This window comes from Strigops habroptila, chromosome 17 (assembly GCF_004027225.2).
Source record: "Strigops habroptila isolate Jane chromosome 17, bStrHab1.2.pri, whole genome shotgun sequence".
In the NCBI taxonomy this organism is placed as follows: domain Eukaryota; kingdom Metazoa; phylum Chordata; class Aves; order Psittaciformes; family Psittacidae; genus Strigops; species Strigops habroptila.
Window position 1 is genome coordinate 2054117 of NC_044293.2, and position 22806 is coordinate 2076922.

Below are 22806 nucleotides of genomic sequence, written 5' to 3' on the forward strand. Positions count from 1 at the left end.
CTGCACGCTGACCTTGTACCTTCGAAAGGTTGATTTCTGCAGCTGGCTGTAGAGATATTAATTCTTGGTAAAAAGAGACAAAGTTCCTATTTCTGTCTGTCAACCTCCAGTGAACTTTTTCCCTTATCCATGCACAGGCTTGACTGTGATAAAGGTGCAAAATGTGTTGAGAGCCAAGTGTTCACCTTCCTACCTGGTCCTTTGCAAAGGGCAGCTGGGGGAGTGTGTGTGTGGATGCGAGTGGATAGGCTGCAGTAATCCATCCTCTCTTCTCTGCAGGTGAGCAGATTTTCACCAAGAGTGGAGAGGAAGGCAGGCGTAGAAAATAGATGATCTATAGCCAAATGTTTCCCATAGTTTTCAGGGCAGTGTTGGCAACTTCTTCCTGAAAGCTGTGAATTTATTCACCTGGCCACAGCGTGCCTGCATTTGGCTCACCTCTGTGTGGTGCACTTGAACTCAAGCAGATCCAGGTTTCTTGCCCTCGCTCCATGCAATTGTAAAGGAACAAATGATTTTAATATTGTCTAATGTATAATCCAAACTGTGTGGAGCTCTGTCCAAAATGGAAATTCTGCCCTTCTGTAAACATAAAAGCAACTTAAAATTCCTTTTTTGGAAATTGCCTGACCTTGTCTAATCTGGAAAACAACAAAACAAAACCCCTAAACAAACAAAAAACCACCACCAAAACCCCCCCAACCACAACTGACTCAATATTTCGGTTTAGGTCTCCCAAATGGTTACAATTGCAGTTACAACTAGTGCAGTGCAAAAGTGGACAGAAGATGCTGTAATCCAAAAAGGATTGACAAAACAGAATCTCTATGCTAGTTAATACCTGGTGTTTTAAATGGATGGTGGCACTTTTCAGTGGCAGAGATGCATGAAGTTGCAAGGAAAAAAAGCCTGAATTTTATGTGTTGTCATTTCTCCTCGTATTCTTGTCGTGCTGGTTTCCCTGGTAAGTCTTACTTATTCAGCATTTCACAGACAGGTTGTGTAAGGAGAAATCCCCAAATTCTTTGTGCAGAACTTGTACAAATGTATTTCACTTTGGATTTATGTTGCCTAGAAGAAAAGCTGTTCCTCTGAGCCGAGCTGGAATGCATCTCCATTCATTAATCATAAACAATCTCCACATGGCCCTTTGCCAGGTGAGGGTACACAGCAATGCATCACTGAATCACTCGGGCCAAATAGATGGCTAGGAAGTGTATGCTAGCTATCAGAGGGGAAATGCAGCTCACAGAATCTTTGATATAAAAAGGTTTTTCCAAAGACACTTTTGCTAATATTTTCAAAACTAGTTGTGCATTTTACTGTTGCACAGGGATCGCACTCAGAAGCATCCATTTCTGGCTGTATTTGCCTGCTTATTTTGATAAAATGTTATTCTCAACGCCCCCCCCCCCCAAAAAAAAAACCCAAAACAAAAAACCAGACCCAAACCAAACAACTAACAGTGCAAAATGAGTATGTAACTGTGATAGTTAGAACACTTGAAGTTTCTATATCTCGCACTAAAAGTGTAATCATTGAAGTTGATCAGATTTTGTCAGGCTTCAGTTGGAGTTCCTAAAAAGCATTGGAAGTTCCTCTGTAGGAGCAAGCTGTAAAAGCTTGGTGAAATTGTAGTAACTGTAGTGTCTTACTGAAGAGGTGCTGGGTCATACGGTAGCTGGTTATAGGACTGATATTACAGGAGCGAGTATGAGTTTAATGAATTCTGATAACCAAGCTACGTTACAGCTGAGGGTTCCTGAGGCCTGAGTTTCTCATGTGGTAAACTTTCAGCATTAGTCTTTCCCCGGCTCAAAGTACCTGAAAGGTGAAATTTTGTGGAAAATAAACTATAGAATGTGCAAAACTATGGAGAGGTAAATAGAAACAAAGGAGAGGGTTAAAGGAAGAGTTAAGGGCCTTCATTTGTACTTGCACCAGAATCATCAAGTACAATAATAGCCATTTCTGTACCTGCAATTAATACAATAAAAGATTAGCCAGTGAGAGTTGCAGCCATTGAAGTGAAAGAGATGAGAGTTTTCACAACTGAGTCCTACAAAAGGAAAGCCCCTAAATTTCCAGGGAACTGCCAATGTTAATCAAATGCTTTCTATGCATCTGGAATGAAAGAAAATACCTTTATCTTTCTGCACTGCAATAGATCACAGAGGGATTACTCAAAAATATGTAGCATAGATGGTTAGACAGCAGTCAATGCTGTATTTTAAATGAGAATGTCAGAGGAGAACATGTTTGCACAAGAATGATGCTACTCTTATCAGGCTAAGATTGTTGCTGCATAGTGTCCTTTCTAAAATGATGATTTCAGATTTTTCATGGATGTACAGTACAAGACCAAGCGAAACAAAAGAGGTCATCTCTGAATTATTTTTTGAGCTTGTACCCTGATCTTACCACTTTAAGTCACAGCAACAGGCAGTATTGTTTCCCTTACAGAAGTGTTGGCAGTGGCCAAGAGATTAACAGCAAATCTCCTGTGCCTGAAGGGTTCTGAAATGATTCCAAAACTCTCATTTGCAGAGGGAAGATTGGTATCCTCGCTGAGCGTGTTGTTTCTCCGCTGTATTTCCAGCTCCTTTACTTGTGAGAAACTCATTTCTTGCCATACTCTGTACAGAGCAGCAGTTGTTCTTCCAACTGTTGACATGTGTTAGGTAATGTGGTCTCTTTCTTTTGGGCCGCTATGTAATTCCTGACTGTAGTGAGTGTTAGAGAGTACATTATCCAAGGCTGAGCTGCAAGATTTGGTATCCGTGCATTTGAAAATCTCCTTCTCTTTGCTTTGTCAGACTGGTAACACAACTGCTGAGCCCTAAACCCCATTTAGATTGACAGCGAGGTGACCAGCAGGTGGCAGTTTCACCCAACTAATACGAATGTGTTAGGCAACAAACAAATTTGTGTGTAAATACTGCTGCAAAAGTGGATTTCTTTTGCTTTTATCTAAATTATAGCTTTTGTTTGTGCTTCATCGCCCCTTTGGATGATATTGATGACAGAGTTTCAGGACAATGACAACTGCCAGTAAGCAATTGCTATGGCTCTCACTGGAGTCATTGGTGCAGCATTGGACTCTAAATCAGTACTGTTTTTTGCATTCAGGAAAGAATTGCTGTGAGTGTATAGCGACTGTTTGTTTTAGACAAGCGGGTCAGATAATTCAAATGTTGATATACACCTCTGCATCCAAAGGCTGGCATGTGTTTGAGTATCTTTCTGAATGTGCCTGCTGAAATCTTTCCACTGACTTGCAGAAACTGCAAGATTACATCTTACTAAATCCTGACAGAGAGCTGTAACATTTTTCTCAAAGTAGTTACTTTTCTAAATATAAAATTATAGTTTTGTTTCATGACATGAGAGATATTTGTCACTCACACTGGCTTCTTAATGCCACCAGTTGGGTTTTGGACTGTTTTGTACTGTTGCAGTAACACCAAAAATGAAAGGGTATATACATGGAGAACAGTGACTGTAACACAAAGAATGAAGCATTCCTTAAAGAAATGCCTTGCTTTGGCAGGGTCAACAAAAACTGACTGAAGTTTTTAGCGTTAGCATGTTACTGGCTTCTATGCAGGACCACTGTAAAAGGAAACCTGTTTGAGATTGCAGTGGGAACATGGAACAAACCTTTACATTGCATTGCTTTCATAACTGATGAATCTCCAAGCTTTCTTGCTGTCTCACACTGCCAACTTCCAGAGCTAGTCATGCGATTTATGTGCGTAACATTCAATGATATTCTTAATCCTGTTTTCTCTTCATGAATCATTTCAGATCTTTTGATTTCTGTCAATTTCGGGTTTATTTTGAGGGTGGTTCTTTGTGTAATGTCTCAACAGATAGCTTGGATGGGTGTTTTTCACTGTGTTGGTGCGCACAAACTCTGGCAGCCAGCAAGTCACCAGACTGGTGTTACTGTAGGTGGGGAAGTTACCAAGATGTCCTGCTCCTTTCACCCCTTAACACCATCTGCTTTAGCAGCCACTCTGCGATATGTGAAAGGGGAGAGGCTGTGCAACTGCTCACAGTGCTAGCTAACCCAAGATTGTCTGTCAGCATTGCAATCAGAGGCAAGCTTGCAAGAAAGATGCACAGCATAAACAAACTAGTTTGAACACCCAACTGCAGAGAAAAGATGCAGTGACAAGGACTTGAGTACACAGTAGCATGCCTGTGGTCCCAGGCTGGCATCGTGAGCAAGCACAGAAGCTTAGGCTTGTAGGATCATCACTGTTCTTGGCCTTCTTGCTGGCTCAGTCAACGTTAGATCACATCTTGCTTGCAGCTGCAGTATGGACGCAGACTGTGTTGTGTGCTGTTGTTTCTGTTGCCTGAGTTGGTACTGGAAACTTGAACTAAATGTGACTGCTACTCATTCACAGACAAACACCTGAGAGTTGGAGGAGAATGGGTAGGCTGCAAGCAGACAGTGCTGAACATGGCCTGTGTGTGTGAGCACCAAGAAGGGAGAAGCAAGGACGGGGTATATCTTAGAGCATGTGTGTGTAATCACTACAAACAACTTGCATATTTAGCTTTAAGAAGTGGTGGGGTGGTTTTGGTTGGTTGGTTGGTTGTTGGGGGTTTTTTTGCAGGGGGTTAAACCAGTCACAATTTGGAGCTCAGGAACAGACCAGATGATCTCTTAAAGAGTATGAAGTACAAAAAAATCCTGGAAAAGTCTCTTCTAGAACTTACTGTGTGTTAGAAAACAAGTGATTATTCATGGAAACTCTCATTTAAGTGCAGACATGGTCTCAGTGTGAGAAATATGGTTGGCTTGGGATTTTTACTTTCGTTTTAGCCTAGAACTCAACTTTCTTGAGAATGCTGAGGAATAGGTTCACTTAGGCAACTCTGTGCAGAGACTGGGAAGGATTTCATGTTCTCTTTTGAGCCTGAATGTTAGGCCTGATCAGTATGAGACATTTTTGCATGAAAAAAATATATGCAGTAAGCCTGGAATGGATGTGGAATGTCCCAGGTTCAGATCCTCACTGTCTGAGAGGTCGGGAGGGGCCATGGTGATTTACACTGCCCAAGGACTTAATTTCTAGGGCTGAGCATATATGAAGGCTGCATCATTTGTTCCTTATCAAAGCTGAGGTATGAATCAGAACTTGTTTCAGAGGGCAAAGTGGGAGGTTTGAGGCTCGCAAAAAATTAAGAAAGAAAAATCAGTGAGTTTATGGTATCATGCTTGTTTCAGTGTTACAGCATATATATATATTAAAAAAAGAAAACGTGATACACTCCTCAGAAGCGCATCATTAGTGTGCAGCCTTGTATATGCGAGGTTAACCCCAAAAGTTTGGCCTCTGTTCCCAATCTTACTGAAGTTACTTCTTGGAAAGTGATTCTTGGTTACTATGTCAGAAGTTTATCTGGTAACTGTATGTAAAATATGGAAATGGATTATTATCAGCCCCCAAAATAGCACTGGCTGTTTCATCTGTGGAAAACATGCCTTTTTTTGCAACTTCCTCATTTTAGATATTTATTACCACAAGACTTTATCTGCCTGGAATCTAAAGTATTGATATAGAGACATTAATACCAGTTTAATCCTGATTTAATTTTATCCACAGCTTTTCTAAGCATAATTAAAATATAGTTAAAGGTGAGATGATATGCATATGTAGATTTTTTAAATTAGAGTCTGTATATTTACTTTCGTGTATTATGGAGCCTGCCTTCACATGTACATAAGATCTGGTGCATACAAATCTCAGACTGTGCTTCTACTACTCTGCAAAGCACAAATGTACACAGAGTGTGTCCTTATACTTAAAAGTAAGGTCTTATTCCTGGCAGAAACCTGCCTAAAAACTTGGTTTGCCATGCTGTTTTCCAGTAGCTCAGAATTCAGGTATTTCCAGAAGAAAACTGCAACAGAGTACTGTTCTAAACACCTTCTGACATTGTCTTATGCACTGACTCAAGACAAACTCCAGGAAATTCTCCCAGTATTTCCTGAGATTGCCTTGTGCTGTAAGCTTTAAGTAAATCTAAACATATGATCAGGACTTGGCTTTCAAAGAACATAATTTCTCAGGAAAAGATTTCCTGTTGCATTACAAGAGTTTATCCGAATTATACAAATTTAAGAGGTTTCTAAAATGAAGTTCCATTAGTTTAGGGAGAAATATGATACCGCTTTTGTATTGGAGGTATGAGAGTCCACAAATTCTTCCTGCTTTAGGATAACTGAAATGCCACTGAAGCCAGTTTCAATATTCTTCCTCATTTCTGGCTACACTGGGCTATGAGTTAGACTCTAGCTTACCTGCCCATCTATGAAGTATTAGCTAACAGATTGCCTGCAATTACTAAGCACTTCAACAACAGAGAGGATATTATACTGTGTGGCTGGTAGTAAGTATTAATAGAGTTATGCAAAACATAGCTAAACAATGTCCTTGTGCCTGAGAACTTGAGGGGATAGGTGCTATTTTGGAGGGCAGCAATACGGAGGTACACATTCCTTATTTCTTTCCACTCTGTGTGCTTTGGGGTTTGCTTCTTTGTGGTTTTTGGACAAATCTTTGAACTAGAGGCAATGCAATTAAGCATTCATCTTCATTTGATTAATCTAGGGTTTCCCATTAAATGCAACACTAATGGTATGTTGCAAAATGGTTAACAAATGGACCGACTTCTGAGAGGTGTTTGGAATCCCTGAAAGGATGAAATACTTTTAATAGACTCCTAGACAAAGAACTGACCAGATTCTGCCTCATGCTTTATGTGAGAGAAATTTGTGAGAGCAAACTTTGGGGCCACGGCAAACTGAACAGGAAGATAGGAACGCCAGAATCCTAAACTCACTGTGCAGCTTCCAACAAATAATCCTCTGGGAATGAAGCTCCTAACTCAGGGTTACTTGTGAAAATTCATCACAATAGTCTGATTTTTACAGGAAAGAATGTTCAGAGGTTGAAGAGGTTCATGCAATGGTGTGAGTAGGTAAGATATAATAGTGTTGTTATTAATGCTAAGAACTTATTTGAACTCCTGTGGCAAGGCTCTCCTAGCCTTTCTTTGGCGTTGAAAGCTATTTTGGAAGGGCCATCTCTTCTTTAGTAGGAAATGCTGTGTTTTGATAAAAAACAAACCAGAAAAGGGTTTCTTTTTTAAATGAAGGACGCCCTCGTTTAATGAGGCTTGAAGTGTTTACAGGTGTTTCCTCATATGTTCAAACTTAGTGGCCCCAGGGAGTTGAGATTCTCATAAGGCAGGAGCAAACACTCCAGTTTTGTATTTTAAAAGTGTTGCACATTTAAAGGGCCAGGCAAACATGGTGTGTGGGCTAGTTCAGTCTTGCTGAAGTGTGCAGAGCCAATAGTGATGCCATCTGAAGCAGCAGAATGCTGTCTTATGTGAAACAAGACCATCCTTCGTGCCATAGAAGGTGAAAATCTTACTAAAAGACTCTCGTGATTTTTCTGCTATACAATCTTTCGGCCTAATCTTGCAAATCTATGGTAAAAGCCCCATGAGTGACAGATTCCAGGGTTGATTGTTCAAATACATTTTGGTGATATCAAGTGCCTTTTATGTGTATAATATCTTCCAGAGTTCACTGCTATTGGAACTGCTGAGCATCATGAAGAACAACATACAGCAGGGGAAACTATAGAAGTGGTTGTGGTTGGAGGATGTGATGACATCACAGGGTTCAGCGGGAACATGGGGCTTTTAAAAAGCTCAAAGAAACATCCTGACAGTCAGTTATCACATCCCCGTAAAGGAGTAAAACACACGTTAGCTATAAAAAAGCCAACCATCTTCATCAAAGAGAGAAAAAAGACTCCGTCCTGACACAGAATATGCACTGGCAAAAATGTAAGTGACCTCTGATTTGTTTTTCGTAACCTGCGGTAATATCTGAAGATTGTAATGAATAAATAAGCATTAGCGTAGCATGGGAGATAATACTCATGAAGAGATGTGCCTCTTCAGAGGCAAACGATAAGGCATGATGCTAATTTTCCAGCAGGGATATTAACACAGCGCAGCATTGCTGCTTTGTTGGCATTCATCACTATGAATCAAGTGGAAGACTATGATTCATAAAAACAATAACAGGATGCAGGTATGATATCAAAGGTTACAGTGGTTACATACCAGAAAATTTTCCTTTTTAAAAGTGAAACCTGTGAGAAATCTTATTTCTGTACCTTTTTTGATATGTACTTTTTTCAACTAATAAAAAGATAAGGAACAAAGCAGTTGAGGGCAATACAATTATGACTTTACAGGAAATCAGTTTTCTTGTTTTCAAGATAATTTCACTCCTCTTGGCCCACCTTTGCTCGAATAGTTTACTGATCATAATACAGGTAGGTGTTTGCTTCTTGCAAGTTATTAATTCTCACTGGATGGATGTGTAGATGATGCTCATTTTTGCAACTGTGCTGCCATCCTTTGCATTTCACCACGCATGCTGTTTCATTAACCTGTAACAATAAAATATACCTAAATGGAAGAAGCTAATTGCTTAAACATTTGCCAGTGACTTTGCTGTTATGGAACTAACATTCATCTTCTTTATCATAATAGTTCGTAAGTTGTTTAGAAGCTGGTTTACTACGCATGTGCCTTTCTGAGCTTCTTAACGATTAAGTCTGTTTTCTCTATTACACATTTCTCCTGCCTTTTACTCAGTTGAACACTTTGGAAGCTCAAATGTATATTTGTGAAATTATATTGTAGATTGTAACATGCTGTAGCAAGAAATTCTGACTGCTTATTCGATCATGTTTCAATTTGTCTTACAAGTATTAAGCAGCAAGCGGGAGCACTATGGCAACACACCTTGTCTCCCCATTTTATCTTGCGCTGTTTTCAGAATCAGTAGGTATATAATGTGGAGCATTCTGCAAGATGATTAGGTTCAAGATTTGAATCTAATCTTCCATCTCAGAAGTCCATTAATGGTTTGTTTGGGGTGATGTTGTTTTTTCTGCAGTGACAAAGCAATAATAAAAACTTGATGTTTTAGGTAGAACAAAATTGGTAAATGAATTTAACTGAACGTTTCCTTTGCATTTTTTCTTTGATACATGCAGCACTTTCAAAAGTAAGCAGGAATTACAAGCCTTCATGAGAAGAGATCAAATCCTGTATCTTGATGTCAGCCATTCCCTCTTGATAGTTTCTAGACAAGACAACTACTGGCCAATACCTGCCTGTCCCTGCGTACCCCCTGAGCTTCTCAAAACTGGAATCTCCTGTTATAGCAATGCTTCCTGGCTCTTTTGAAAGCCTGCATGAGACGCAGTAACTGCCTTGATCTGACTTCTGTTTCTGAGGAAGTCCTTTTCACACTGGTCAGATGAAGCAGGCAGTGGAATGGCCAGTCTTCTCTCTGACTCCTGGGCTGGTTGTTAGAGCAGCCTGCCAATATATTTGCTAAGACACAAAGAGCTGAGGCAAAATTTCTATAGGTGGCTCTCCCACCTCTGTAAGTCTCCCTTTGGTGTCTCTGGTGCACCTATATTTCCTGTTGGTGACACCAGCTGCGGCCTCATGTTTCCTACACCATCTGGTTCAAACCATCTGTGACCACATGGATGTTCCAGTGCCCACATGTGAGCCATTGGCTTACTTTAAAGTATAAATGGATTCAGAGACAATATGGCTTACCAGAGAACTTGGTTTGTTCTCTGCATGAGCCCCTTAATCTTACGTGAAAGCATAAAAGCTCTGCTCTGCTCCTTACTTAGGAAATAGGAGGAGATTTCTTCTTCAATGCGGAGAGTTTCTGTACAATTAAAGCAAAAATAAGTTACTTGGGCGATCTGGCAAAAGGGCATCCTGGATATATGGGCAGGCAGTAAGTCTGTGGGGAGCTTCCGAGGGGTGGGAGAAGCTTTTACCCAAGTATGGGACAGTTATCCCATATTCAGTGTAGAAAGAGATGGCTTTAATCCTGGCAAGAGCAACAGTTTTGTTTTGCACAACTGTGGTACTGTGCTTCCAGACAGTCAGGTAAATGAGACCTGGGCTGACACAGCCACGCATTCCCAGGAAAGGATGTTAGGGTTTGACATTTCTCACGCTGCACAGGGCCATGTACTCAGGCACATGTAAAAGAGAACTTTATTCCACTTGGGATCTGTCAGAGACAGCAGGGATGTGGCAATAACTGAGCCAGAAGGAAGACAGAGAGGCACAAACTGAAATGCCAGTGGAAGTCAGCTGGAGTCAGGCATTTTATTTCGGAAAGCTTCTTTGCAAATTTCATAGTGTAGACCTGGTTTCTGGAAGAGAGTGGATTAAAAAACCAAGACAATTATTAACTCCAACTTTACACGCTTTAATAGCAGGATGACTAGGGAATATAGGCGTACGGGTAGGTTATGTACCAGTACGTTGCCAGGGGAAGCAAAATGCAATCTGGATGCTAAGGCATTCCTGCCTTCCTGCTACAGGATTGGTTCCCTGGCTGGAGCTGCATTTGTAATTCCAGTCAAGCACAGTGCCAGCTTGAAAGCAAAGACAAAGGCAGAAATTTTTGTTCTATCTGTACCTGTGTGAAAGGAGACTAGATAGAAGTCCTGGCAATCTCCTCCATCAAGGGGCCTTGACTTGGATTAAAAGTGGCTCTTAGTAAAATAGGAAGGTTCAAAAGGGATGCTAGAATTTCCATATGTTTTTCCTAGCTATAACAAAATAAAGCCCAACAACAACAAAAAACCACCAAAGAACAAAAAACTCTTTCAAATGGAAAGCCCAAGAGTGACACAAGAACTCATTTAAATAGGTGTGACCTCACCAGGAGGAATTTCTCATGGGCACCTTCTGAAAGGCAGTTTCCTGCTTCTTCAGGGGACACTTCTGGAGAAAGCCCTGCAGAAAACAGAAGGAAAACTAACAGCCCCTGCCCTCAGCTGCTGTGGTCAGAGGCTCTTGTCCTCCAGGGAGTCTCGCATGGCTGGTCCTGCGCGCTGGAAATGGTCCCCTCAGGGTCACAGCACAGTGCGCTGCTTTGCAGGAGTGGGGCCTAGAGCTTCCGCTCAGCAAAACCCCAGAGAGTGTCTCAGCCTGAAAGCATCCCCTCCCACGGCAGGAGCGAAGTGACTGGTTGGGGCTTCCCGGCTTTCGGCAGGATTCTGCTGAATGGAAGCAGGCCTGCTCTGCAGGCTGGCAGCCCTCCAGGGATGGGGAATATCTAATGGGCAGCACCAGCTACTTTCCTTCTACATGTGTCTATGCAGATAGTTACCTCATGTTGTATTGTGAAAGCAAAATGAGTGTACCTTTCATACAACTGGTTTCTGTTATGAGATGGTATGCAAGTAGGTTGAAATTCTGCAAGAGTTTCACATGTAGATGATGTTTTTGGCTGGGTCTGCTTGGATTCCCATGCAGCTGAGATACGTGAATTTGCACCTTTGAAAACCTCTTCCCAAATGCTTTTTAAGAGCATAAAGCCTTTTCTGCCCACAACAGATGTGCCTCTGTACAGCCTTTCTGAAAGTATCAGGTAATGAGACTGAGAGGTGAAACTGCAATATACTGCCCCTCGAGTTTTAATTTTGGTAAAACCCCACCAGGAAAGATGGATAGTATGAAAGTTGAGCCCATCCATGCTTTACAAAGCAGGTGTCAGGCTCCACAGATGACCACATAAGTAATTAAATGGAAAACTCACATTACTAAAATGGAAAGAGTATTATGGGCTGGGAGGAATTAGGACATGCGGGTGAGACTTATGGTTAAGATACTTTCTGTCTATCTCAGCTTCCCCTTCGTAACAGGGGCTCTCTTTTTCTGAAACAGATGAATTTAGTAGCCCTCGCTGCTACATGGCCAATGCATCCAAGTCTTATTTGGCCCTTAGAAACTCTTTTTGCTTGCTTTGTGCATGTGTGTGTGTGTGTGTGTTTGGGGTGTGTGTGCAATAGAATAATCACAGCAGCAGGGATTACTAGCCAGCCTTTTATCTTGTTTCCCATATGTCTCCAGATCTCCCCTTGATTTTGTGTTATCCAAGTGGATAAATACAAAGTTAACATTTTGTTTGCCAATCTGCTTCAACTCCCTAGTGTTGGAAAAAAATGTAGGTTCTGCACAGTACTCGCCTGGCTGCCACTTGTTTAGATCATCTGGAGGTGTTAAGGAGACCTTTTTTAAAGCATCTTTATCAAAGAGTAGTCAAAAGTATCTTTACCAAAATAAAGATACTGGGCATAATTCTGAAATAAACTACTGACTTTGGTAGCTCTAGTGCTATGAGAGAGACCAGAAAGACTTAGTTCAAATGCTATACTGAGTTGTTGGTAAGCAAGTGAAATATTTAGTCTATTGATTTCATTATGCTCAGAACTCTCCTGAGTTCATTTCCTTGTGCTGAGCAATGAACCATCGCTCGGCTCTTTCACTCATGCTCTGAGTTCTCCTGTTTATCATAGGGCAGATTCTCTGCAGATGTTTGTTTAGTGCTTTGCATTTAACTAAATCCTTATTGAAATACCCACCCATAGTGCGACAAACGGAATAGACAATAATCCGCTCCTGTCTAGTTTTCCTTGTCAGGGTTGTCTACAAAAAATAATGGTAACACTTCAAAGGAGATTTGGGATGTGTCAGATGCACAAAAAGAGCTGCGTGTTCATTTGCAGAATGGGCTGTGACATGCAAACCTGGGGCCTTGAAACATATTTCAGATGGCGAGGCTATTGACAAGATAATGAAGCAAGCAATAGCCAAATGGAATATAGATAGACATTTTCTGAGTCGTTTCATGATTTATTTGGCAATGCTGTACATATACAGGATTTTCTATGTGAACACAGCATGGCAGGTTATTCATTCTGAGGGTCAGCCAGAGAATGTATGATTCAGGCCTGTATTAATCGCTTTAGGCTAAGTACAAGAGACCTGGTACTTACTAGCCACCCAACCTTCTTATGACCAACACAACTCATTAAGATAGGTCTTGGTAGAAATAACTGATTTTTGTTTCTAAGGGCATGAATTGCAGATGGGTCACTTCACAGTGTTTCACTTCTGACTGATTGGTTGGATCAGTTAAAAAAGGGACATACTCTGGAGGATGCTGAGCACTAGGGATGAAGTTGAAATGAAGAACCTTTCTCCCGAGTGACTCCCTGTCATGTTACTGTCTGGGATCTTGGACAGTTAAATGAATTTCAGTGCTTTTTTTCCATGTCTTGGACTTACCACAAAGCAGAGACAAAAAAAGATGACTCTGTTTTTTCACTCAATAACATATTGAAGGAAGCTCTGTAATGAGCCAGCAAATAAGGACAGGGCTCATCGTCTCTGGTCGTGAGATGATGACCAGAGATTCTGGTCCTTCTGACCAGAATTGCTGACCTTCATTCTGCAGCGTACTTTAAGCCTCCCAGCTGGATGGCAATGCTTGAAGGGAGCACAGGGACCTGAACAAATACTATACTATTTACTGTCTCGCATAAATGGGTACTGGTTTTGTGATTAGAGTTAAAGCATCCAAGTTCTGGCTGTTGCCGTGAGAATGGCTGCAGTTGGATTACCCTTCCAGGACCACCTAAATATGACAGCTCCTGTGGGAACTGCCAGGTTGTTGTCATAAGAACAGTACAAACACAAGAAAACCAAAAGGAATAGGAACTGTTTTTTTCTCCTGGTTGTATAGATTTATAAAGTCCTGAGTTTTCAAGGGGAATCTAACTGCCTAGGGACTGCAGATCCTCCTTTGTAGGGATTTCTAAAAGCACTGAAAAGTACTTTTGACAGTTCTATCAAAGCACTTATCTTTGGGCAGCCAACTATACTTGGAGATCTACCAATTGGGTGACCCTTCTCTCAACTTTGTACAGGGATCCTGGCAGAGCTAAGAATTGGACTTAGATTTCCTTGTCTTTCCTTGCTGATCCACTACCATGAATGGTTAGGTAGGCTGGATGTAGATACAAGGGCAGCTGATTAAATAGTTCTCGTACAAAGGATTGCCTGCCTAGCTGTTAAGAGCTACATTATATAAAAATGCTTTTCCACAGTGGTCCATGATGTGCTATGCAACATTATCAACATCACAAAAGCAGCAGTCTCAGTTCTGATGTCAGAACTGATCATCTGATCACATGATTCATTTCCAAAGCAGTAACAGACCTAAAAAAACATTACTAGCTTTAATACTTTAAAAATATATAAATGTATTTTTGGAGGATTCTGTATCTGAAGTCAACGTAAAATGCAGACAACCGTGATGAAATATTTTATGCTAAATGAGCATTGATGTCTTATCTTATTGTAGGTTTTGATCGGAGTCTAAGCATCCAAGTAGTGTATACAAAGCTAAGCCACTTTTTTCTTCTTATTAGCCAAAGTTCACTGTGTGTGATAAAAATGTCAGCAGCTGCCTAATGTAATTTGGTCTGCAGTATGCAAGCCAGAAACTCACTAGTTTGTTAATTGAAATCTAACTTTTTCTTCTTATTCAAGAGTTACTGTTTGCTTTTTGGTATTACTGCAAATAAGAAAAGATTTTCGATTGTGTTCCTTTTCCATTTTTTATTATACTGGAGGTGAAAGAAGAAAAGAGAAAAATATTTACACTGTTAACACTGATCAATTGATAAGCTTATCACATGTCAGTGTGTGAGCAAAGAAATAGTAGATCTTCTGAAACAGTGACAAGTGTGTCATTTGCTGTTGCAGGCAGGTAGTCCTGCAAACTCTTAAAGATTAGCAGTGTATTTCAAACTGAAAATTGCCTGATGGGAAATAGTTCTGACTTGTTTGAAAGGATGAAGGTTTCAACTGATCTGCAGTTCATGTGTGTGTGAAGGCCAGTGGTGCTAATATGAAGTTTAGTGATCTGAAACTTGTCACGCTTCAATACTTGCAGTCTTCCAACAGCTGTTTTGCCATTACCTTGCCTCCAGTTTCAGCAATGGTTAAATAAAAATGTAGAGGAAGATGCATTTTGAAGTTGCTTGGTTTAATGGTTTGTCAATGCCTTGGTATGCTTTCCCTGTCTGATCATTTACTCAGACCAGCATTTCATGGGTTTTATTAAAAAGCAGGTATATCCAAAAAGACTGTATCTGCATATAGATACTGTACTGACAAAAAATCTGAGGATGGAAAGTATCATGAAAAAAGGGATACTGTTGACTGTTGCACTAGAATCTGTGGACAGCTCTTAGGTTCTCCACAGCACAAACAACTGAAGGCCAGGGTTTATAGGATTACCACTCAACACACTAGACTGCTCAGCATTTTGCTCACCTTGGGAAAGCGGTCTTGTGAAGCTTGTTCCTGAAGCTTTTATCAGCCCATGAGCTGGGGTTGGAGCTGCTCCCCAAAAGAAACAGCAAGATCACCATTGGCTATGTCTGCTATGTTCAGCACAACTTGGTCTCAGGTTTAACAGGAAAAATTGTTTTTTCCTAGCTGCAAACCATTTGGCAGAGGGAGAACCAATGCAGAGAGATGAGTGTGTTGACCTTAACAACAAAACTAATGGAGTTGTCAAATCTTCATCCAGTGTCCACTAAAATTGCCAACCGTCAAGCTTGTCTGTGCAGTCTGGATGCTTTCAGGCTGAGTTGCAGAGCAGTCTGGAATCAAACGTCATTATGGGCTTTCTTCTGTGGTCACTTGATACTTAGAGCTAGTGGGACTGCATGTGGTACCTTTTCATTAGCTGTTGTGTTTTCCAGCTGCTTTGAAAGATTACTCAAAGGTCTTCAAGGTTTGTGCTAGGCTTTTGCCAACATTCTGCAAATACAGTAAGTGATAACATTGATGAAAGGAGCCTGAGCCTATACACACACCATGGATGTGTAAGGCAGCCTGATAAAAGCATTGCAATGAGCTAAAACATATTTACAGGTAGAAACTATTACAAAGTTTAGTATTGGCTGGATTAGATTCCTTCCTTTTTTTCTTGACTTCTGATGCTTCATACTGCTACAACTTAGTTGCAAATCAAGATCCAGGGCCTATTAAGAAACAGCATATGGCTGTTCTGTGGTCCTTGAATTGTATGAGACAAGCCAGAACATAGTGGGTACCTGAGCACTGAAGCCCAAGTGTTCCTGTTTCTTTTATTTGTTCGAATGGAATTTGGGCATGCAGACCATGGTGCATTTGCAGGTCATTGTTTAAATAAACATACAATTGAAACTTGGACCAAGGTAGGCTTCATAGCTTATTAAAACAACCCTGGCATAAGGAGTTGGAGACTCGTAAGTCCAGGTACTTCCTTTACCAAGGATATTTTAATTATCATTTTTTCTCAGAATGCTTTTATTTTTACATGATCATAGTTCTTTTGCTTTATGAGGAATTGTAGCCTGAAGACAAATGCAATTTTGCTGTGGTTTTTCTGTAATGCTCAGAGCTGGTATGCACTTGAACAGTGGAAAAGCAGCTGTGCTAGCATTATTTTTATTTCTGGAGGTCAGCTTGGGGGAACCGAAATATGTTCTGCAGACTTTGGGGTTTTTTTCTTTTTTCTTTTTTTCTGGGGGGGGGGAGTTACTCTGCTTACACCGGAAACCCTCAATAGGTATATTTGTCAGCTTTTACAGTAAATTTCTTCTTTCCCATCCCCCAAACCTGGAGCCAGAAACTACTATCCTTCCCCACCCTAATTCTGTAAGGAGGCCCTTTCAGATTGGTGTGATGACTCAGGGATAAGACACTACCCAAGAGATACACTTCTGCCTTTCATGCAATCTATAACAGAGCTCGTATTTGCTTTGGCAGAGTTGATGTTTCATACAGCATAAAGAACAGCAGCAATGTCTGTCCCTGAAAAGTAAAGTACAAATAAATAATTTCCAAATGTAAATAAATCTCTTATAAAATGTATAAGGCACCTTTCTGATGGCCTTTATTTCACACCTCCTGTCTGGTATTAGCTCCTTCTCAGCATTCTCAGTACAGCTCATACCGCGGCACTTTTTAGCACTGCCTATTGTTTGCATTCAGATAAATTAATACAAATTAAATTTAAAAAGCAAAATGTCAATAGTATTAAAAGCCCTTGTGGATGCTTGTATGCAGAATTAAAGTGACCTTAATTCTCTTTAACTGCGTTTCCAAAGCCACAGGATTCATGAGAATGCAAGTAATCCAATTTAAGTTCCACAAAGAATGTCCACAGAAAGCAAATGTGGATCAGGCAAAAGCTGAAAAATCATCTTATCTTCAGCTACTACTTTAAAACAAAGTGTTTTCCCGATATGCATATAGGTTACAAGGACAACAGTTCAACACACAAATACAGTGCTGTCTGGTACCAAAAGTATTTATAATGGCCAATCAAGATACTGAGGTTGACTTAAAATGTCTGTATTTAGACTCAGTTTTTCACCCCCCAGAAAGGTGTTAGAGAAACACCTCAGTGTGCATATAATTACATGTAGCTGAGATGATCAGAAGTAAAATGATTCATCTTGTTCTGTGATGTGAAGCACAGAATGTAAATCTGAATAAATGCTACCTAAATGCAATAATAGTTTAAGATTTGAGCTGATTATCCACCTGTACTTTATAAAACCAAAGGCCAGTTGTGATCTTTAGAAATGGAATCTTATCAATTGGCATATTTACAAATTAAAGTGCAGTAAAAAGGGGCAGGTAACTACTACTGTTATCAGTGGCTTTACAAATATTGGGCTTCCCCAGGCTTTCATATCCTATGGTTTCCTTCTGCTATCAATTGCATTCAAGTACCTAATGTAAAATATGGGTTAATAATGTTAATAATCTTGGCTTATAAAGAACTGCGCTTCCTCTACTTTCACTTGTTGCAAGGCTTCATGATAGGTCTTTTCAGCTTTACTTTTAAAAATAGATCAGAGTTTAAGGGTATAAGCTCTGAGATTTGTTGCCAATGTAATTGTTTGTAAAGCTCACATCCCAGCTCACCAAGTTATAAACCTCCTGGCCAGGCGAGGAGCAAAGCTCTGGAACAGAAACATGACTCTGGTCCAGGACGGCGCTTAAATATACCTGCCTGTTCTCAAAGCTATGAAAAATGCATGTCAAGCTAGTGGTGAGTTAAATGGCTTCCCAAACAAGGATGCTTTTCTAATTGGGGTTTTATTTATAGCTTATGTCTAAGTACAGAATACAATGGATTTCTCTTGTATATGTTTTTTTTTCTTTTTTTTTTGCATCTACTTGCCAGCAATTATGTATTTCATAGGCTTGATATCTACTAACCAACCTGTATTGTGCACCTGCTGGATGTACTCTGATTTGCCCTTCAGGTGGATGTAAATCACTGCACTGAAGATTAGTGACTGGAGGGAACTGCAAGCATACTTATTTGAGGTTAGGTTGTCCCATGATCCATCTGTGTGATCACAGCATTCAAGCAGCAATGGAAGAGAGAAGGCCTATGCTGTCTGATGTCATGTATGGGCCAAAAGACATCATTAATTAAGGAATAAAACGTTTATGAACCCAGACTCCAGACACTTTGACTAGTGCAGCCCACAGGCAAGCAGGCTGCCAGGGACATTTTGGGCTTCTGTAAATGACAAGAAAGGAAAATAAATGTCACCTGCATTTGTATTTTTGTTCTCAGCTTCTGCTCCAGAACAGCAGCCGCAACCTCGCCCCTATCAAGGTGTCCGTGTCAAAGAGCCAGTGAAGGAGCTTTTGAAGAGGAAACGGGGAAATGTTCATAATGCCAGTGCAACGGCAGCTACAACGGTAGGAGAACAAACAAACACAGGCGGAAAGTTCTTCCTCACTCACTAAATGATTGACCAGCTCTGACACAAGCTGGCAATACCTTGGCAATGAAAGAAATCTTTGCATCTCTAAAGCATTTGGAAGACAGTGCAGCCTCATGTTACTTGGAAATACCATTAAATGTATTTTTACTTTAGGTGGAGTACCTTTAGGGTGCTGAACACCTTTGATCAGCATTGACCTAATGGAAGGGTGAAAGTGGTTTGCACTTGGCAGAATCAATCTGACCCCTAGAACAGAAAGTGGCTTAGAAGCAGCTTGTTCGAGAGCACAAAAAGAGAGAAGCCAGAGCCATCCTTGGCTATCTGCTGCTTAGTTTCAGCCTGCCTCTATCTGCCTACCAGGAAGAAGCAGATTGACTGCTTCCTCTCTGAAGAAGAATTCCCTCCGCAACACAAGGTTTAAATTCTATAGATGCAGGTATTCAGGCACTGTCACTGAAGTAGTAGCTGATAATCAGCTATTAATAGCTAATATGCTTTGTCACTCAGTGCTTCTCAGAGGGGATTGAATTTAATACTTATGGTCTTAATCTCTGAATACTTTTTTTTCTCTCTTCTAGGTTGTTTTGCCCCACCAGCCTCTTCCTTCGTATTCACCAATGGGTAATGTTTCCCTGACTTTCTAAGCGTTTGTCAGCCCTGCTGCAGGGAAGGCTATGCTGAACAGGGTTTTAATCCTCTTCTGTTTTTTCAGGCCAGCCTTGCGTTGATATGGATGTTGCTGCCTCTGCATTGCCTGTCACAGATGAAGGACCACTCTGTTCTGGCTGGATCTCTCAGCCCTCTCCCTCATCCTTACAGCCTTTAACTCAGTGGACCACTTACCCTGATTATGTGCCCCACGAAGCAGTCGGCTGTCCGTACACAGCAGATATGTATGTTCAGCCTATGTGTCCCAGTTACACACTGGTTGGGCCTTCATCAGTTCTGACTTATGCTTCTCAACCATTGATCACCAATTTTGCAGTAAGTCTATAATACCTAGGTACAAATTACAGCAAATTCCCCACTTTCTAGTGAGAGCCACGGGGACTGCCACATGTAATTAGTGTAATTTATTTAATTACCATAACGTTATGTGTCTTTACATCCATGCTACATAGTTGTTCTAGCACTGGCTCCGTCTTCACTGTGGACATTAGTGTGGCTTGAGCAGGACAAAAAGTTGTGGTTGCACTGAAATTGGGCATACTTCATTGCTATTTCCCCAGCCCTCTGCACTCCTCCAGACTTTCCATGTTATTAACACATACACTGTTCTCTGCTGTTGTCCTGGGAAATGAGTCATCTCTCATCAAGTCAGCAGCAGGGCTACCATTGCCCTGAGTTTGTTCAAGTGTTTTAACAGTTATGTACAGTAGGAAAAAACTGTTTGCAGCTCAAGGATGATAATGGGCAATGTTAAATGCATTCTCATCATCACTTGCAACTTGAGGAGCTGTTCTTCCGCTTGGGTTTGGAATAGCTGAGGAAGCAGAATTAAAGTAGTTCACTGAGTGGATGCACATTATAGTCAATAAATGCTGTTGTCTGGACAAGTACTTAGGACACAGTTCTACTGGAGATCTAAGCAGTATCCAGGGTATCCAGCAGTATCATTATTTAATTCCAAACAAGACCAAAATAGCATGTCAACATAGCAGGATATTTGGTTTCAGGCTGGACAAAATCTGTTTGGCTGACCCAAGGTGATTCGGTCTTCCTTAGAGGATAAGGGCAGGGAATTCTGTTTCAGTTGAACTCAAGCAGCTTATTTTCCTTTCAATGTTTCAGTTCAGTGATTTCAGCTGACACCAAATCTGCCAAGATGCATACTTGTGTCCTGTGCCTTCTCTGGTGAGGAAGGGCTATCATTTCAAATATGGCTCTGCCTTGGCTGACAGGGGCTGGTCACGATAGGCTATTGGCAGAGGCCAGAATAAGCTGCCTTCAGCCTTGTGGCAGCAAAGTTGTGCCCATGCATTCAACTTGCAAGAGAGGCTGTCAAAGAAGGCGTTGGGTGTAACTGTCTCATGGGTTTACAGTGAGAGTGGGAGCAGGAACAGAAAGCTAAAGGGAACTTGACATGAGTGTGAGCTACTGGCAGCAAGCACCTGGGACACCCACAAGTCACCGGTCTCATGGGAGCCAGTGTGGGAAAACTCACACTCAGTATAACACTTTACCCAGAAAGACAGGAAAAGGGATGTTAAAAGTGAGACCGAGCATCCTTAGTCTCTGAGTTTGTGTCCTCCCTCTGCTCCACATGGACAACTGGTTTAGTTTGTTTTATTTCTCTTCCATTTTAACAGCCCCGAAGTACCACCCCCGCTGTAGTGCCTCAGCTTGAGGTGACGGATCAGCAGCCGCCTCTCACATACTTCCCATGGGCACAGCCCCTCTCTGCGCTGCCAGCCTCCACTTTGCAGTACCAGCCAGCTTCTTCCACGCTTTCTGGGCCGCAGTTTGTGCCCTTGCCCATCTCCATTCCTGAACCAGCCCCGCAGGAGCTGGAGGATGCCAGACGAGTCATCGGCACACTGCCCATTGAGAAGCTACTTCTAGAAGACGAAGACAATGATACGTATGTTTTAAACCATGCTCTCTCTGTTGAAGGGCTTTAAGTTGTGCATCTGGGGCCTGATCCTCACCTACTCAATACTCCACCTGGCACCACAGTGAGTTTTGAGTACAGAGGAAGAGCAGGCTTGGGGGTGGGAAGTTTACCTGCGATTTTGGAATCCACCTTTAGCACACCATGACTTGTGCGTTGTGTGAAACCTGCTTTGTCCTGAGGCCCTGCACAAGATTTCTCTGCTGTTACAGTTCCTGCTACCTCTCCCAGGCAGATTTTTGATATTGTATAATTCTTGTGCCCAGCATCAGCACAAAGTGACTTTCATCCTCAGACATAGGGCATGGTCTCAAATTGAAGTACTATAGTGTAGCCATGGCCAACTGTAGCATTTGTTGAAGGTACGCTTACCTCTAAATATTGACAAGACCTAGTTCACTAGGGCTGCTTTTCAGAGCTCAGTGAAAATGCTTTGTGTGTGTGTGCCTCCCTGTCCATGGAGGAACCTCTCCCTGATCTGGGCCACTAGAAAACATTTTGGGGGTCCAAGTTGACATTTCTCTTTACTAAATTGAACTACTCCTTTGGAAAATCGAAAAATGTAAAGTGTAGTTTTGTTCTGCTGGTGCAGGTAGGTGCGTTAGTCTGAAGACAGAACGCCAATACAGCTGAACTAAATGTCAGTGCAGTCAGACATCCCTATTTACAGCGCAACATGAAGTAGCCTAGATGAAACACTTGAGTTTGCACAAAGGTGTAACTTGTTCTGTAGCATTTGAGTGTGAAGTCAGTGATGTCATGCTGAGCCAGGGAACCTTAGTGACCTCTCTTGTACCTTACTGCTATGGAACGATTCTCTGTGCTATAATATCACAGGCCCACAGGTACACATGTTTTCTTTATAGCTTTCTGATTTTCTTTCCTGGAAAATGAGTAGCTTTACTTTTTCCTCTATTGCAACTGTAAATATTATTATTGCTGATGTTCAGGAGTGCCATGCCACAGGCAAATACATTTGCAGGAGATATCCCTTTCTAACTCTGTTTATTGTTTTCTTAATGAACAAGGGTCTCTTGAATGGTGAACACAATTTCTCTGGGTTTTTCTGCTTTCTAAAGCCCAGGATCCTTAGGTGATTTTATGGTTTGCAAGACTAACTGCAAGATAATTTATTGCACTCTTTACTACCTGGTGTCCAGCACTCCTGTTGCCACCCAGGCAATATGTCAAGTGACCTTACAGTTTATGCCTGAGTGAGTTTTGCAAGCTCAGGTTGAAAGTCTTGAGGACTTCCAAAGCATGTTTTGTTATTTAATATTGACAAATTTGGAAGATATAAACTATAGATCATGTAAGTGATCATAAAGTTGTTTGAAAATAGCAGTAGTTCAGGTGCATTGAAATTAGTGGCTTACATTTGCAGAAAAACCCAGCAAAGAAATTAACTGGAAGGAGCTTAGTTCACCACTGCTTATTCCAGTTTTA

At 41.2% G+C, this 22806-nt stretch overlaps 1 protein-coding gene across 1 annotated transcript in view; it reads left to right on the forward strand.

The window, feature by feature from the left end:
* The window catches only part of POU2AF1 (POU class 2 homeobox associating factor 1), a 70323-nt gene extending 48953 nt beyond the window's left edge, over positions 1 to 21370 (forward strand). Inside the window, exons 3-6 of the mRNA XM_030505465.1 lie at positions 18596 to 18723; positions 19328 to 19370; positions 19462 to 19733; positions 21059 to 21370. Coding sequence (XP_030361325.1) covers positions 18596 to 18723; positions 19328 to 19370; positions 19462 to 19733; positions 21059 to 21370 — 755 coding nt within the window. The remainder of the gene's footprint in view (positions 1 to 18595; positions 18724 to 19327; positions 19371 to 19461; positions 19734 to 21058) is intronic.
* The last annotated feature ends 1436 nt before the right edge of the window (positions 21371 to 22806 follow it).